Here is an 18,360-nt window from a genome sequence, read left to right as displayed (position 1 = left end):
TAATTATATGGCTATTTGTAGCAAAGTAAAATTTAATAATCCTAGGTCTATCTTCCTTCTGTATACTCCTTGTGCTAGTCAGAATGAGGGGACGCATATAAAAAAAAAACTTTAAAATATACAGTAGTAATTCTTTTCTGTTAAAGCTTCCTGTTTTTTAGTCTGAGAAAGAAATCTAAATTATCCAGTTTCAGGTTCCTGCTTAGGTTTCCCCAAGGATCTGAAATGATCTGAGAGGCAACACTGCAACCCTTGGAGAGGGAGAAAAGAAAACAGACATCTGAGCCTGGGAGGCAGAACGACCCCTCTCCTTCTTATAAGATGGCAAGTCTCATGCTCCTTGTGTACATGACCACTTTAAAAGAAAAGAAACCAAAACACTTGAGACTTCTGGCAAAACCAAAGGGTAAAAAAAAAAAAAAAAAAAAAAGCAAGGGGAAATAATGTGAGGACCAGGGTAACACAAACTTGAGGTGCTAGTAACATTTTACTTTTAATCCAGATGGTACTTTGCAGATGTATTTGCTTTAGGACCATTCAGAGAGTTGCATGCTTATTTATGTAACTTTCTATATGAATGTTATACTTCAATATAACATTAAAGGAAAAAAAAAGTGGAGGTGTCTAGGTGGCTCAGTTGGTTAAGCATTTGGCTCTTGATTTTAGCTCAGATCATGATCTCTGGGCTATAGGACTGAGCCCCCTGTTGGGGGCTCCACATTGGGTGTGGTGCCTGCTTAAGATCCTCTCTCCTCTGATCCTCCCCTACTCTGCTCTCCCACATTCATTCATTCTCTCTCTCAAAAAAAAAAAAAAAAAAAGTAATGGTCAAAGAGAGAATTATACATTAAAAATAGGTCTAATTGGTCCCCGGCTTCATTAATATGTTGGAGTAGATAATAAATTTTAATATCCAGAGATGTTTAAAAACCAATCTTGGGTTTTGTTTCACAGTAGTATCCTGGAATTAGCAGTTTCACATACTGGTGGTTATAAGCAATACCTACGTCTTTTTAAAAAAATTTTTTTAGACTTTTAAAATTTAAACATACAATGTATTATTGGTTTCAGAGGTAGAGGCAATTTATCACTCTTATATAACACCCAGGGCTCATTATATCACGTGTTTTCCTTAATGCCCGTCACCCAGTTACCCCATCCTCCCACCCCCTTCTCCTCCAGCAACCCTCAGTTTGTTTCCTATGATTAAAAGTCTTATGGTTTGTCTCCCTCTCTGATTTTGTCTTGTTTTTTTCCTCTCTTCCCCTATAACAATCATCATATGATCTCTCATTCATATGCGGAATTTAAGAAATAAAATAGAGGATCATAGGGAAGAGAAGACCTAGGTCTTTTAACAATATCTCCAGAAAGGAACTCTTGAGTGCTCCAAAGAATGTACTAATGTCTCCCCAAAAATACAATGATAAAGAAAGAAAAAAAAATACAATGATAACATTGCACAAAATACACCGGACTCATGCAAGAACCAGAGCCCAGGCACAGCTGGTTATTCTGCCTTTACTGGGCAAAGGGAGCAGAGGTGTTGAAATGGGGGCTACCTCTTCTCTAGACAGCACAATGCCAAATCACACCCTTAGGGAAAGAAGGATCAATGTGTCAGATCCAGAACTTAAGTTGATTCTGTTTTCTGCTCAAAAAAAGAAAAAAGAAAAAGAAAGCAGCATGGCAACCACAATTCCACTTTTCATTTTCCACAAACGATACTCAGCTAGTCAGTGGTTCCCATTCCTAGATGTCCATTAAAATCACCTGTGGGAGATTTTAAAACATTCTGAAAAACTGGGCCCAGGCTGAAGATTTTAGGTTCCTCACCTGACTGATTATAATGTGCACCCAGGGTATTACTGAATCCTCTTCCACTTTTTGTTCTTTCCCTAATTCTCAAAACTTCAGGTTGCGATACCTTAATTATGACTATTCTAATTTATAGGCTTCTTTCCTTTTCTGGTACTAATTATTAGCACCTCTAAAAAGAAGCCCAAGGAGCTTGATTACAAAGGCCCTATGAAAGGGAAGAAAAAGAAACTGAGATGGACAAGTCCTGGCAGCAAGACAAGCAGTTGGCATCTCAGGGAATGAAATATGAAACTCCTGCCAACCTAATTTATTTTTTAAAGATTCATTTATTTTAGGGGCGCCTGGGTGGCTCAGTTTGGTTAAGCATCAGCCTTTGGCTCAGGTCATGGTCTCAGGGTCCTGGGATTGAGCCCCACATCTGGCTTCCTGATCTGTGGGGAACCTGCTTCTCCCTCTCCCTGTCAAATAAATGAATTTTTTAAAAAAAGATTTACAGAGTGCACATGAAAGCGAGTGTGTGAGCTGGCGAGAAGTGGTGGGGGAGGCATTAAGAGAGAAATCTATCAGCACAAAGCAGAGTCCCACTTTGTGGGGCTCAATCCGAGGACTCTGAGATCATGATAAAGATCAAGATAAAGTCAGGAGCCGGCCGCTTAACCAACTGAGCCACCCAGGTGTCCCCGCCAAGCTAATTTAGATCGTAAGAAACTATTCCATAGAACTAACAAATCAGTAATGGAAGTGATTGAATATGGACAATCAAGGCTACTTCTCTTTTAATACTATCCCATTTTACTTGGTAAATAGGCTTCAGAGAAAGATAGGCTTTTCCAAAGGGCAGGGATGCATTTCCATACTCAGGCTTTCTCTAAACACTGGAGTCTCATAGAGACTCAGTGTGTCAGTTATACTGTATCCTAGCAACATCTCTCACAGAGAAGAGTATGTGATGCCAAGCAGAGCTTAGCTTACTGTTCAAATGTAAGGCATGAGGTGGCCTCACTTTGGGGAATCCTGCTCAGATCAGTGTGACACGAGGAAAGTGTGTGCTAGCACTGAGTATCTTCCCCACTAAAGAAGGGAGGTGGGCTGGAGGCGCTTCTCATTCCAAAGTTTCACCCACTTGTTTTTCACCCCTGAGGCCTCAGTGTAGCCATGGCTCCATACAGCTGGGGCTCCAGATGCATCTCCTGTTGAAGGTTGATCAATCTTGAAACAGCGGATATTACTAACAAGAGAAAAGGAAGGGATGGGAATCGTTAAAGTCAAATATGTGTGAATTGCTACCTTTATTTGAGAAATGAAAAACACCTGCTAAGCACTCTGTACTTATCATTTGTGTTTAATGTGTTTAAAATATTAGTCTAAACTAGCTACTCAACAAAGGGAAAACAAAGGGGCAGATACAGAGAGAGCATGAAAATTAGTTTCTTATCAGCATCCCAGAGTGGTTGAGACCTTTACACATGGCACTTAGATGGCTGCTGTCTCCTGGGAAAGAAAAGGACAGCTCTCAACCCTGGTATGAGAAAATATTATATTGGGTATATTCTTACAACGTGAATACCCAGATTTGAAAAAGTACAAAATCTAAGCCACAGTAATATTGTATTTGAATGATGTGAGAGAATTCTGCAACACTCATTCTCACATCCAATTTCTGCCCATATCATCCCTTCAAATATTTCACAAATATTGAGGATTTGCCACGAAGTTTCCAATTCTTTCTTCAAACTTGCACAGCCATTTGTGCTAAGACTAATATAAAATTACAAAATAAGGGGTATTTCATAAATCACACATCAACTATATGAATTTAAACTGGGAGACAAGTCATCTCACCTCGCTGTCACATGTCAGAACTGGTCCAACAGGACCCAAGACAAATACCGGAAATGTAAAGTCTTGAATGTGGTTTATTAAAAACCACCCTACTAGAGAGTATTCAGTGCCCCCAAACAGGAAGTCATACAGATGTGAAACAGTTTTTTAAAAATGCTGGCTACCACATGGTGAAATAAATCCTACTTATTTATAAATTGCCACTAGTTTTTTTTCCTCTATTACTTAAACAAGAGAAAAAAACCTATATATAATCTCTTAACACAAACACTTTTGTCATGACCCCAAGAATTTAAATTAACTCCAAAATATAACAAACACTGAATACCCTTCAACTCTAAGAAGTAAATCAGTATCTCATTGAATACACTGATTCTAGAAATAGCTGGTTGCAATTTCTTTAAAATTTAAAAATATTCCATGAAAAGAAGTTTCTACTCTCAATTACCAGCAAACATTCACTCTTCCCTTTATCCTAAACTGAAAAAGTGCCAATAGAAAATCCAGAAATAAAACTAATACCTTATTTTATAGTAGAGCTATATATCCTCTCTTCAAATTTTTCAATCCCAACAATAAAAGAGAGCCATTTAAAAAGGAGTCTGCCATTATCTGCTATTCATAGAACCTGGAACCAAATTTCATCCATGCACAATGGCAAGCAAACGTGATACGTTTCTTAAGGCCTACCTAAGGTTCTCACTACATCTTTGCTACCTTTCTGAATTCCAGAGAAAAACTGAGGGCTCATTTCTAAAGACATGAGGTTGATCAATCTTGAAACAGCGGATATTACTTTTACTCTTTTTATAGAACACAGAAACTTCAAAGAAATAATTCCATCCTAGCATGAAATTAGTGAAAAAAATAATCCTTAAACTCCCCCCCCCAATCCTTTGTAGTGAAGTGTGTGTGTGTGTGTGTGGGGGGGGCGGTGTTCTCACTCTCTGCGAAGCAGAACATAATGTGGCTGAGCAGCTGTCCGAAATGACCTGAATGTTGACTCTTGTACATCTTTAAACGAGTCTGAGAGAACAGAGGAGCTGGAGCTCAATCACACAGAAGAGCCACCATATGCACTCACCCTGACTGATGTCAAATAAACAGGCCAACCCTTGAAAAGCACAAGAAATACATTAGGTATGGAAGCTCTCCCAAGTTATTAAGAAGCCATAGCCTTCTCTCTGTTAAACAGAAGGCAACAACAGTTTTAAACAAAAGTCTTAAGATTCATGTTACCTTTTTTAAATCTGAGAACACATGTGCTACTTTGTAGTAGCTGCTCCAGTCCAGTAACATGTAACACGCTCACCTCAGAGACTTTAACCGATTTTTCTGACACATATATAATAGTAGGGTAATTCTAGATATGTGGTTTTGCATCTTTTTTCTAATTACATCACAAACATTTCCCCATATCATTTTATATCCATCCTAAATATAATAGATATATCTTGATGACTACTTCTGTACCTAAAATGAGCTCTTTTCTGATTATTTTTTAGAATACATTTTGCCACAGAAAACCCTGGTCTAAGTATGTGAATATTTTTTAAAGCTTGATACACAGAGTCAATAGCTTTTAAGAAAAGTTGTGTCAATTTACCGTACTCCAGAAGCACCAATTTGAGGGGCGGTGGGAAATGTTATTTAAGTATTTAATATTTCCTTGATATCCTGAGGTTGAACATCATGTTTTCATGTAACTCTCTGTACCTCTTTTGTTAAAGGTTAACGTTCTTTGCTTGTTTGAGGACTTTTCTTATAAGAACATTTTCTATTGAAAACATGAATGCTTTTATTTTTCCTATTTTTTGCCAGTGTTTCTTCTTAGTTTTAGATTTACTCTTGATTGCTTCTGGAAAGATATTTCAAACTTTAATGTATAAAAAGTATTTTTAAATATTTATAATGTAAATATCAAAACCAATTTTTATATATTGATTTCTCCTCTTGTGATCTCTGTCTTCCTACCACCCCCCACCCACCTTTTTTGGCCTAAAAAGTCATACATTCATAGAATTTCTTCTTCCTTTTAGAAATTATTTCATTTTATAGAGTTAACTCTTTAACTTAGCTAGAATTTAATTTGGTGTATAATACAAGTTCAACTTTTTTTCTCCAAACAGCTATTTCCATTTAACTAATTTTGATATAATTATTTTAACATAAAATTTCATCTTTTTGTAAAAATCCTCAAAAGTAACCTGTATAAATGCAATATATATATTGATAATCCATTCACTCTTAGTTCTGAGAAGTCTCTTTAGCAGGTATGTAGGCCATTCTTCTCATCACACAGATGAGAAAACTAAGTTCTATACAGACTCAGGGATTTGGGCCAAGGCTTCACACATTGATAAACAGTGGAGAGTGCCTGGGTCTCATGTGGCTTTCCTACAATACTCTACTTCAGCAGTATTCTTCAATTATATATTGAAATCAATTGAATACCTAAAACAAACAGGCACTAATTAGGCCCATCCTATCCAGGAATCACCTTGAGTGATGTTCAAATTTTGGCTTGCACTAAAAGCCTAGGATAATATTAATAGATCATTAATACTACTTACTCTTCTTTTAAAATTCTACTCCTTTTCAGTTTTTTCTAAGATAATCGAATATAACTTTTAGCAGTAGACAGTACAAGTTTAAGCATAAATGGCATACATAATGATTACTGTGTGTCAATGTCCAAGACTTAAGAAACATACCATACAAATTTCTTTGTAAACATTCTTCACATTTAACATCATATGTAGAGATCTTTAGAGTTGTAATGTAATTCTACACTGTTGTTTTTAATGGCTATATTCAATTGTGAAGCTTAATTCTATTGATAGACTATTAAGAGTTCTGTGATGAAAATTTCTCAAAGACATCTTCTCTAATGAAATTTCCTTTAATATTTTACACAGTGAACTTCAACTGTAATTCTCTATGGACATCAAGATGAGACTGTATCAAAGAATCCTTTCCCCAAACAAGGAGTTAACTTAGCAGGATCTAAATACCCTACACTCCCACTGTTAAATAATCTGGATTTTAGTTCCACATTGTACATTTTCCCCACATGATGCATCTCTTCCAAAATCCTTTCATAACACACCATGTTATTGGTGACTGAGATGTAAGTTTATGTCTTAGCGCATCACTGCTCCCCTGTCTTTCTCTCCCCTTTCTTCTTTGCAGTCTTTATTCTTGTTCCCTTTTTGGCTGGATACTTCCTCAAAAACTTTCTGAAAGGACACTTAGGTATTCAACTATTTGAGATTGTTTCTGGCCCTCCATCGTGATGAACGATATAGACTCATGAGTCACCTCAAACATGATCGATACAGCTAATAGGTCATATTCTGCTCAGTTTTCATGCTGTTATCAACCCTACTGTCTGTGATCACTGATGGGGCTGCAGTGCATCACTAAATACTTACTTCAGCAGTTCCAGGGTCTTGTGATCGAGGGCAAGTCGGGGGTTTCCAGTCAGGTCTAGTTCTTGAAGTTTTGGAGGCAGGTTTTCGGGTAAAGTGACTTCACTTAGCTCATTACAGCTCAGGTCCACGCACTGAAGGAACCAGGGGAAGCAGGAAGTGAGGGCCTGGAGAAGCAAGTTGTTCTACGCTCCCACCCCTCCCCTGAGAATCAGTCTTACCATTCACTATTTGATACTGGCCAAATGCAGAAAAATAGGTTGTCTGCTGCCCTCCCATAAACACTTAAAACAGATCTTGCTGAATGCAGCTAAAAGGTTTACTTTCTTAACTGAAAATCCTAAGCATAGTTTTTCTTATTGCTCACAAAATCTCTGCACCTGTTATGGCCATAAGGGTTACAATTACAACATCAAAATGGAAGTGAAGGGTTTTCTTAAGCCAAAAAACTCGTGAAATGAGGAAAGGCCAGGAGACATCCAAAATGAGAAGATAATTCAAAAGAAGCTAAATAAGAAATTGGTAAAAAGACTAGCTGGTGGGCATGCCTGCTATATGCATGAGGCAAATATGGATCCTAAACTCCAGGCATCCAATACCTGGACTCCCCAACAGTTCCTGCCTAATCTCATTTGGAAAACAACCACAAAAAGGGTCAGCATATTGATCAGAACAAAATTATGTGTTATCTGTGAATGGGAATAATGCCTCCTTTCTCTCAAAACCTATGTAAGGCTTAAATGAGGTAAGCACTAGAATGAGGTGCTGCATTTGTATTATGAGAGCAGGGAACCACGGTAGAAGGCAGCTCCCCATGTACAAGAGAGAACAAGAGTGACTGGCAATTTTTCTGGATAAAAGAATATGCAACCCACAATTTGGCAGAATGGGTTGGAGCATTCAACTCTCTGGCTTGGGATGGCACCTTATTAACATTTTAAAAAAATGCCTCAAGAGCCTATTAAAGTTCTTAAGACGGTTTGAAAGACAAATTGTATCTAAGAATTTCAGAATCTTTAAAGTAGACAGAATCATTTTTACTTGGAAAGATTTTTAAGTCTATTATGGATTGGGGAGGGACAGAGACTGAATAAAATGAAAACCCGTATTTCTGGAGAAATATATTCTTAACTGACTTCAAAAATACAATGTTTCCACACTGTTTTATACCCTTGCTCCCAAACAGTAGCAATGATATAAAATTATGCTGTAATTTTAAGTAATTATTTTTTTTAATTTTTTTTAAATTTTTATTTATTTATGATAGTCACAGAGAGAGAAAGAGAGAGAGGCAGAGACATAGGCAGAGGGAGAAGCAGGCTCCATGCACCGGGAGCCCGATGTGGGATTCGATCCCGGGTCTCCAGGATCGCGCCCTGGGCCAAAGGCAGGCGCCAAACCGCTGCGCCGCCCAGGGATCCCAAGTAATTATTTTTTATTATGAGAGCATTATAACCACATTACCAAAAGCTGGACCAGCAGAAAAGCTTAGGAAACTTCCCTTAAATGTTGCACCCTAATACAACCAATGTTATTATTCTGTATTCTTGCAGCCTTATTAATATAAACAAAAATTTAAAAAATAGGTACAATTTCATCACACTGCACTTAATCCATATCTGTACTCCCATCACCTTTGATAACCTTAACACTCTAAGTAGTACATAAATTCACTTAACCTAAACATTAATTGGGGAAATTGTTACCTCCTTTTTGTTTTGTTATCCTACTTGTAAATAATGGTTGCATCAACAGTCAATTGGACTTTAATGAAATACTGATAATACTTATTAATGATGAGCTATTCCATCATCAGCACAGACAAGACAAATGGTATCCACACAATGTGTGGAGTAGTGGTGACACCCAAGTGTAAGGGCTGGCTGATGTAATTTAGAACAAATAATTGACAGAAACATATTCAGGTCAGAGCATGCACGACAAGGAAAGGCTATAGACCTTTCAGAACACTAAATTTTATGATATTGATAAGCAATGCTTTTTAATGTTACCTAATGATTTAAACTTTCACAGTTCTGAAGATGTAAAATTGCTCATTCTTTAAATTGCAAAATCATAAAATGAGTTCAGCAGGGTATTTATTTATAAAGATAATGCCAGTGATATCTTTATATATAATCCTTTTAGAGGTGGCACCTGTCATCATCCCGAGCACTGGACCCCCCTCCCCACCCCTTAATTTACTGCAACCAGTTCCCATATCCTGTCCAACTGCATCGCCTCTCCTGGGAGGTCTGGGACAGCATCCTGACGTTGCTCTAGTGTCACTTCCCTGTGACCCACTCCCCACTGCTGTCAGGGTGACTCTGATGTGCTTTATCCCATCTGATCACTCTGGCTTGTCTTTCAGTTGCTCCCTACCGCCTTCCAATCTGCCACCGGACTCCTCTGCATGTCAAATAAGGCCCTTCATCTCCACCTTTCACCACCTGCTTCCTCACACTCTATATTCAGCTGTGTCAAAGTTAATTCCAGGTCTTGCAGGTGTCATGTTCTCACCTGTGCCTCTGTGCACATTACTCTCTGTGACAGGGACTCTCAGGCTTTCTTGCCTTTTACTTGGTAAAAATCTACCTTGTTCTTGTAGGTTTCAACTCCATGCCAATTCCACTAGGACCCCTGTTTCAAACTGATGCTCCTTGTTCAAAGTATCTGCTTATTTATTCCTTCCATTAGACCAGAATCCTGGAGAACAGACACCACCACTTCTCCAGAGTCCTGAGCACTGTGCATCACAAAGAGCAGATGCCCAACAAATACTTTTGTTCAAATGAGGAACCAATAAACAGCTAACTGCCTGGGAATTGGTAGACAATTATTTGTTGAGTGAAGAGATGAAACAGTCATCCAAGAAGAGTCTCTAGTAATTCAGTCTCCTAGGATGGGAAGTGAGGTACATGTGCTTAGATTAAATTCAGTCTGGGCTAAGTCACACCACACTGCAACACTTTCTTCAGTGGCAAGCAAGAGAGAAATACTCTTTGATAGTTCTGCACATTGAAGTTTGTTCATAAAAATTGCAGGATGCTGGTACCTGGCACTGACTTACTGGCATTAACATAAATAGTGAGTGCTCTATTTATACAAGTACTGTTTCCTATTCTTTTAACAGTTCCCAACGAATGTTTGTTGGCTAAGTGATTATAATGGCTACCCCTGGGAAAATAGAAAATTGGGAGGTGAGACTGGAGAAAAACACAGTACTTGCATATTGTGTTGTTGAACATATGCTTCTCTATTGTTTAATACACTAAAACTTTCTGGAAAATATGTTGTTAAACGGAATGTTAAATTTGTCTACCACGTGACTAACAGAAAGTTACCTTTCTCTCTCTCAGGCCTATTCTAGGACATAGCTTACAAAAATTACTTGGCTATAACACAAAGTTCTGGTAAGAATACTCAAAATGGAATTATCCAAGCCTCGGAAAAAGTTAGATAACTCCTAGTTGGAGGAACTCATGACTTAGAGGAAAATTACTGCTAATACATCTAGTGAAGAGCACGGAAAAATAATCAGTGCATCTTAAAGAGAAAGAATTGATCTATCATTTAAGTATAATTATCACCAAGCCTCTAATATCTTTATTATAATGTTTTCCTCACAAAACATTACTAAAGGGCAGCAGCCTGGGTGGCTCAGCGGGTTAGTGCCTGCCTTCAGCTCAGGGCGTGATCCTGGAGACCTGGGATCGAGTCCCGTATTGGGCTCCCTGCATGGAGCCTGCTTCTCCCTCTGCCTGTGTCTCTGCCCTTCTCTCTCTCTCTCTCTCTCATTAATAAATAAATAAAATATTAAAAAAATTACTAAGACACAAGCATGGGGATCCCCGGGTGGCTCAGTAGTTTAGTACCTGCCTTTGGTCCAGGGCATGATCCTGGAGTCTCGGGATCGAGTCCCATGTTGGGCTCCCAGCATGGAGCCTGCTTCTCCCTCTGCCTGTGTCTCTGCCACCCCCCCCCACCTTATCTATCATGAATAAATAAATAAAATCTTTTTTTAAAAAAAGACACAAGCATATCAATTTCTTAAAAGATTTATGTATTAGAGAGAGAGAGAATGAGTGGAAAGGCAGAGGGAGGCAAAGAGAATCCCAAGCAGATTCTCCTGACATAGGGCTCGATCCCACGACCCTGAGGTCGGTACCTGAGCCGAAACCAATAGTCGGACACTCCACTGACTGAGCCTCCCAGGCGCCCCTGGCATATCAATTTTCCATAGCACTGTGTATTTTATTACCTGCCCAGTAACTGCCTGTGCCACCCTCAAATGACAACTTCACCTACTAGCTGAGTGACTCTGCAATGGCTTGCTTCATTCTTCAGACCACAGCTAGCCTGCCACCTCAGCCATGCTGCCCAACCACTCCAACAGGTGCAAAAGGGGGGCTCCCTATCACCTTCACACTCCCTTGCCCTCATGGGGCAAAAGCTTTTGCTGACGTAATTATTTTTGTAATTATTCAGACAGGTATATTGTTTAAATTGCCCCACCTTTCATTAGGGAGTTGCAGAAGACCTTTAATTTTATATAAAGCCTCCTTCTCTGTTACAAAGACTGATTTTTCTCTGAACAGGTTCACTAATTTTTATTATGAATTCATTAAGAGGCAAATAAATGCAAGTATTCATCCAAAGGAACACAGATTTAGCACCTCTAATGTGGCAGACAATAAGCTAGACATCAGACATCAGGGATCTACAGAGATGGCATCACAGGCCCCACCCTGGGGGAATTCCCAGGCCAGAGCAGGAAATGGACAATACTACTTCCAGTTGTGCGAATCAGCAACATGTACAAGTGTGCATGGTTGTGACAGCGAAGGGCCCACTGCTAAGACCTCCAAGAAGGCTTTCCAGGACGGGATTTTTGTAAGGAATCAAAGTTAAAGGTAATGTTAGTAAATTTCCTAAATAATTATTCCTGACCCAGATTCTAGGACCATAATGATGACTGCTCCTCATTTCTGGTTTTCAAATATGCAGTATAAATGCATCAATGACCTTATAAATCTATGAAGTCGGCTACTCTACCCAGCTGACACCAAAGTGGTCCCTGATCTGTCTTCATTTGCATTATCCTACTTTCCAAAAAATTAATCCCTTTCCTTTCATCTGTTCTGACCCAGCCATTTCCCCATGTTCTTGGTGTTTTTATCACCACACTGGTTCTCTCTCTCTCATCTCACCTTAGAAACAGTAGCAAACAGTTTGATTCCAGGGGATAGTCAACTTCCTGTAACCACTGTTCTCAAGATTGTCAAGATTGTGGCATATTAAAAATACTTCATACTTCATTTCCCAGTGAAAATAACACAGATCTTAGAGATGAGTTCACTCACCTTATCCAAGTAGTTTATTACTGCATAGTACAACATGAAAATAATCTTCTGAAGAAAATTTGAAATATTTTAAAAAGATACTGTTCATCTAGTAATTAAAATCAAGATGCCACTAGAACATGTTAAATTTTAAAAAGAAGTTCCTAATATGGTGTTTAAACTACACATTTCATTTACTATATGTATCACCAGTTTATTTTACCTACTTAAACTACACTTCAAAAAAGGTTAGAGTAAGTCACTAATTGGAAATCACTCAACCAAGAGCTTGGGGAACTGAATGCCATACTCATGATCACTTTTGCTATTTGAATTCATTAGCCATGAGTAGCCGAAATGTGGACCTCAGCCCAGGACCAGCCGAGCCAAGTCTGGCTTATGTGGTGACTCTGGGATCATATCTTCTTCTCTAGCTCATTGAGAGCTGATTTATATCCAGAGGGAAGCCCGTCTACTTTAGGACCAGAATAGAATACAACCTGCTCAGGGAACACAGGACTAAAGGTAGAAGATTCATTTGAAAGTGCTAAACAAAGTGAAGACAACAAAACTAAGGAACAAAAGTACTCTCACTTGGTCCACTTGGGCTCGCTGGAAAACTCTGAAAATATACTTTTTCTTACTAACAACTTATATGATCTTCCTGCTCAAGTACAGAAATTGATGCCTGATGATGAGCAGATCTCACTAAGACGTACCAAAATGGAAAATAGCCAGATCTAAATTTTAATCCAAAGATTAGAAGGTGCATACACTCTCTGTTTTAGAGGTAGATGAATAATGGCTTTTCAAGTTACAAAAATATATTTTGGCACATGTATTTTAGTAGGGGAACTTATTTATGCTTTTAAGTAATAACTGGCTTTGGAGCTTTGGTAACAAAGCTATGAATAAGCACTTTTCTTCAATGCCTTAAAAGATGAGACTGCTTGGAAAGAACAAGCTAGTTAAATATACCAGGGCCCATGCTTCTTTAAATCATGTTCCCTGTTCAGTTTTTATAATTGCAATGATCTAATACCTTTTATGAACTACTTTACAATTACTTCACTTTATTTCCAACAAGCAATATGAATATAATCTAGGGTTATTAACTCAATAATAAAATTTTAGTATAGGCTGAGTATTTCAACTGAGGACATTAAAAACACGCTAATTTAGAGCTCAGTTTGCAGTGAAGATGCTCATAGGTATTTTATCATTTGAGATACAGCCAAGCCTTTTCACCCAGAATTTTCTTTTGGATGGTTTAAATGTGTGTAAATACTTACACTGCAACTTAAAATATTCTCATATGAAAGAACACTGACATGCCAATTCAGAGTTCTAAAACATTATAACTACTACTTTATCAACACTATCTGTCCAGGGCTGTGAAATGTGTACTTCTGCACATACAGGATACTTGATGTTACCCACCACCACTCCCACCCCAGAAAAAATCCCCAACAACAAAATCTCTATCTGCTGGTGATGGAAGAGCTGGATCAGAAAGACAGGACATTATTAACATATGGAAAATGCTAAGATTTAATATCTGGGATAACAAGAAAAATCAAAGACCAAAAGAAAGAAAAATCACTAAAAAGGCAATACCAGAAGTAAAATTTTTAAAGGAGCTGTAAAGTCAGTTACAGGCAAAAGTCAACAGGGAAAACGTTAAACAGAAATAGAAGGTACTGACTTTAGAATCCAGGAAGCCAAGCAAGGGTCTAGGAGAGGATCTGTTTTCACAGAACAAGAGTCAGATTTTGCAAAATCTAGTCAAAACCTAAAAAGTTTAAATGTCTATCTGTATCTGTACTTTAAACCAGATACTTTAAAACAAAACAACAAGCCTAATCCACAGTTTAGAGTTATAGAACATTAAAAGGAGCAGAAAGTAAGACTGGTAAACGGGAGGTTGGTCTTGAGACTTTTCCCTTCTTGTACTGGGGTCCCACTGGGCATAGCGCACAGAGACCAGTTCAATAGGCCCCCGTAGAAGATACCACAGCGCAGCCCGTGTCCAGGAATGGGCAGCACAGGGGCCCTGGGAAGCTTAGCTGCTAACCTTTGCTGGTGCTGGAGGCCAAGACGTATTTGATTAAGTAACAGATTTCCAGATTTTGCTGATCATCAGACAGAAGTATTCCATATAATCAACATCAGAGTTGAACCACATCAAGGACTGTATTAATCATATCTAACATTTACAGAGTCTTTCCTATGTGCCACTCCTATTTCGAAGGTTCACACGTACTGTTTCATTTCATCCTCACGGCACTGCGGTAAAGGAAGGAATATTCTTCCCCTCATTTATACCTGAGGAGATGGAGCAGTTAAGGAACTTGTAACTGGGAATCAACTCCAGGCCTCCCTTCAGAGCCCTGCCTTGTCACCACTGTGAAAGGTACTATGTAGAAAGCAGAAGTAAACTATGTCTGCTAGCTTATAACCAATGCTCTAAAACGCCAGTGACGTATGAAATGATAGTGTGCTCCAAGTAAAATACATCCTGGCCTAAAGTGTGCAGACACATGCACACACTTAGAAGATGGCTTGTATATGCCTTGACCACAAATGTACAAAAAAACCCACAAAATGTATGAAGATGATGTGTACTACTTAAAGTGCCTTCAAATGTCTACACACTTTCTATAATCTGATTCACAAAGTTCGTATCAGGAAGTGCCTGAAAAAAAGAGGAATGGCCTAGAAGGATGACTTCTGTTCCCTTTTAGAAGATTAGAATGTGCTCCAAGTCTGTAACTACAGAGTTATTTTTTATTAAGCACAAAAGTGATGGTCAGAAATGCTAAGGTGCTAGTGAAAAAATACATGATATGTAAAGAACTTCTTACTTTTGTGCCAAAAAAACATGAATAAAAAGTTGTTAGATGGCTTTCATTCTTTTGAACTGGTTTCATCCTATGATCTACCCTGAGTCAGAAGTCAGGAACTGCAGACTATCTTCTGCCACCAATTTGTTGTCTTCATGTACACAAATCCTTTCATTATTCAGGAGCTCAGTATCAAATGGAAATAATATCTGCTAATTTCATTAAGTTGAAATGAATATTTGGTGACAGTAGTGATACTGTATCTAGGGAATTATTACTGATTGGGTGCAGCGGTGGTGGATGCTACTTAACTGGGGGAGTCTGGGGGAAGAGTGTGCAGTGGTACCGTGAACTTTTTCAAGCTGCTGTCCGACATTTGAGTGACATACTTTTTGAACCTCATAACCATCCCAGAAATAAGGAGGACAAGTCTTGTTAGATGGGAAAGTGTTAGGTGACCCTATGGTTAGCCTTAACTCACACAGCTAGTTATGGACAGAGCCCAGAATATAATTTTCTCAATTCCCAATCCAGTATCTTTTTATTTATTGTTTTTGTTGACTTTTTTCCCCTAATGTTGGCTCAACAGTGTAGTCCAATGGTTAGGAAAGATGGGGCAAGGATGATTGGAAGTCTTCAATCTAGGAAAGGTACAAACATCCTGAACTGATGAATTAGAGAAAACAATTCTCTTTTCTGACCTGCAGCTTGGAGTTTGTGGAATCAAACCACATACCTTGATTTCTGGGAGCTGCATAACTTCAGGAAAGACTTCAATGCAATTAGAGTGAGCAATCATGGTGTGCATGCGCCGGCAATTCATGATGGTCGTCGGGATAGCTTTTAGTTTATTTCCACTGATGTCAATTTCTTCAAGTTCTTCCAGCTTTGCCATTTTGCTAAAAAAGAGGAAATCCAAGGGGAAGGGGGTCAAAAATGATCATAAGGGAATTTAAAAAGAAAGTAATACATAATGAGAATAAAAAGGGAATTTACTATGAGCCTAAGGATTCTTTAAAGATTCACTTGAAAAAAAAAAAAAGATTCACTTGTAGCTATTTTAACAAACAGGACCATTTTCCACTACTGTTTTTGAGTATTGAAGTATTTAAATACCTCCTTTCCAACTACAAAACAGAAACTACTAACTTCAACTTTTCAAATTAGCAAAAACAGAAAAATGAATGTCCCTTTCCTCTTAAAACTCTGTGTGTGGATAAGTTATCCTGGCAACAACCACTATGCTATGTAGCTTAGTCCAAACTCCAACAAAAATCCTACTCAAGTGGGTCAAAAGTTAGCATTAATCCAATATAAGTGCTTTAAAGGAGCTCAGTTTGAGAGAATGATTTCTTTGTACTGGCACTGAAAACTCAAGGGGATGTAGAGGAGAATGAAGTTATAGGCCCTATGAAGATATGCTTTCTCCTAAAACTCTACTCCCCAAATTCCTCTGACACTGGTGATGATAAGGTGATGGAAGTATCATCTGGATCATCTCCTGACCTTCTGGCAGTGCCCAAATTCAAACCATACCTAAACGAAATTTCTCTCACTGCCTGTTAAACATATACAAAAGTGGACTCTCTCTAATCTTACCTTAATAAAATGCCCTAATATAGTGAACACTTTCATTTAAGAATGTCTTTTATTGTTCAACCTTAATTAGTACTTGATCATAATAATATTAAGTAATAATTATAGTAACCAAATAAAGAAAATTTCAGAGTTAGGTTTTCTTGCCTTTTCTGTAAATCTGGAGGGGGAAAAAACCCTCCATCTCCATAATCCTGTAACAGCAACCACTACCTCTCTCTTTTTCTGGTAATGCTGGACTCCAGCACTGGTAATGCTGGACTCCAAAAAGCGGAGGATTCCCAGTAAGTAGAACTCAAACTTATAATCTGAATCATTTAGTTTACAGTCATTGATATCTCTTCTATTTGCTATGTCTTCATTTGTTACTTTTCTTTCTGATATCTCTCAAATATAAAGATTATCTTATTTGCTTATCTTGGAAATAAATATATGCTGAAGATACAATAAGAACTAAGTTTTCATCTTACGACATCAGGTCTTTTAATATCCTGAACAGTCAACATGGCATCAGGATGTGTTACAAACAACATTGTGTACATAAGACTGTGAAGTAATCCAGCTCTGACTGCCTGAATTTGTAAGACTCTTACATTTTGGAAAGAAATATGGAAAAATCAATGAGGAATGGGGGCATGAAAAATAACTGAAAGTAGAAAAATCAGGCCCAAGAAAGAAAAAAGTTCAAGAAGTTTCTATCCCTCAACATACAAAGAAGGTGGTTGATGGACTAGACCACTGAAGCATGCTTTAATTCAGCAACCATTTGTTGAGTGTCTACCCCAGGCCAGACCTCATAGGAGTCGTGGGGCTGACAGAGACAAATTGCAGTCCTGACTCTTAAGGAACTCAGGGTCTTTAGGGGAGTTACTGTGCCACACACATGACAATACCCAGGGAGACAGAAATAATAGCAAAATGGATCTTTACGAGGTGCATTAAAAAATCTCTGTATTTAGGCTGATTACAACTGGCATGAGTCACTGAGGAATACCATTCAAAATGTGAACTGATGGTAATTTCTCCTGCAGGGCTCATTCATTGTCTTAAATGGGACTGTGAGTCCTTTCAAAATTATCATCTTCTCATTCCATAGTAAAATACTATTATGTACATAGTAAAAGTACATAGAAGTTAAAAAAAAAAAGTACACAGAGGTCAAGTACACAGAAGAAAAAAAGGTTTAATCATTAACATCAAATGAGAGAAAAAAAGAAAGATATACAAAAAGAAAACAAAATAAAAACAAAAACCCAGAGCAATACTTTAAGTCAATGCATATTTGAGCCTTTCTCTTTTCATAAAGTTTTAATAGATTTGTAGCCTTGATGGCAGAGGAGGTAAGCTGTGCCCATAGTTTGCTTTGTCCCAGTGCTGGGCTGTAGTTAGCAGCAGAATACCCGAGGGGGTAGTGTTTGCTACTTTGATGTGTGGGTGTGTGTTCCAAGTCTTAACTTGTTAGATGGACAAATGCCAATGACATGG

At 38.2% G+C, this 18,360-nt stretch overlaps 1 protein-coding gene across 1 annotated transcript in view; it reads right to left on the bottom strand.

Moving 5' to 3' along the window:
- LOC129495517 (PH domain leucine-rich repeat-containing protein phosphatase 1-like) overlaps positions 1 to 18,360 on the bottom strand; it is a 209,174-nt gene that overhangs the window by 10,593 nt on the left and 180,221 nt on the right. The window contains exons 12-14 of the mRNA XM_055303106.1: positions 16,016 to 16,178; positions 7,098 to 7,228; positions 2,945 to 3,049 (exon numbers count right to left, since the gene is read on the bottom strand). Coding sequence (XP_055159081.1) covers positions 2,945 to 3,049; positions 7,098 to 7,228; positions 16,016 to 16,178 — 399 coding nt within the window. The remainder of the gene's footprint in view (positions 1 to 2,944; positions 3,050 to 7,097; positions 7,229 to 16,015; positions 16,179 to 18,360) is intronic.

This window comes from Nyctereutes procyonoides, unplaced genomic scaffold (genome assembly GCF_905146905.1).
Source record: "Nyctereutes procyonoides isolate TBG_1078 unplaced genomic scaffold, NYPRO_anot_genome, whole genome shotgun sequence".
Classification (NCBI taxonomy): Eukaryota; Metazoa; Chordata; class Mammalia; order Carnivora; family Canidae; genus Nyctereutes; species Nyctereutes procyonoides.
Note: the sequence above shows the minus strand (reverse complement) of the source record. Positions and strands in the feature narration are given on the sequence as shown.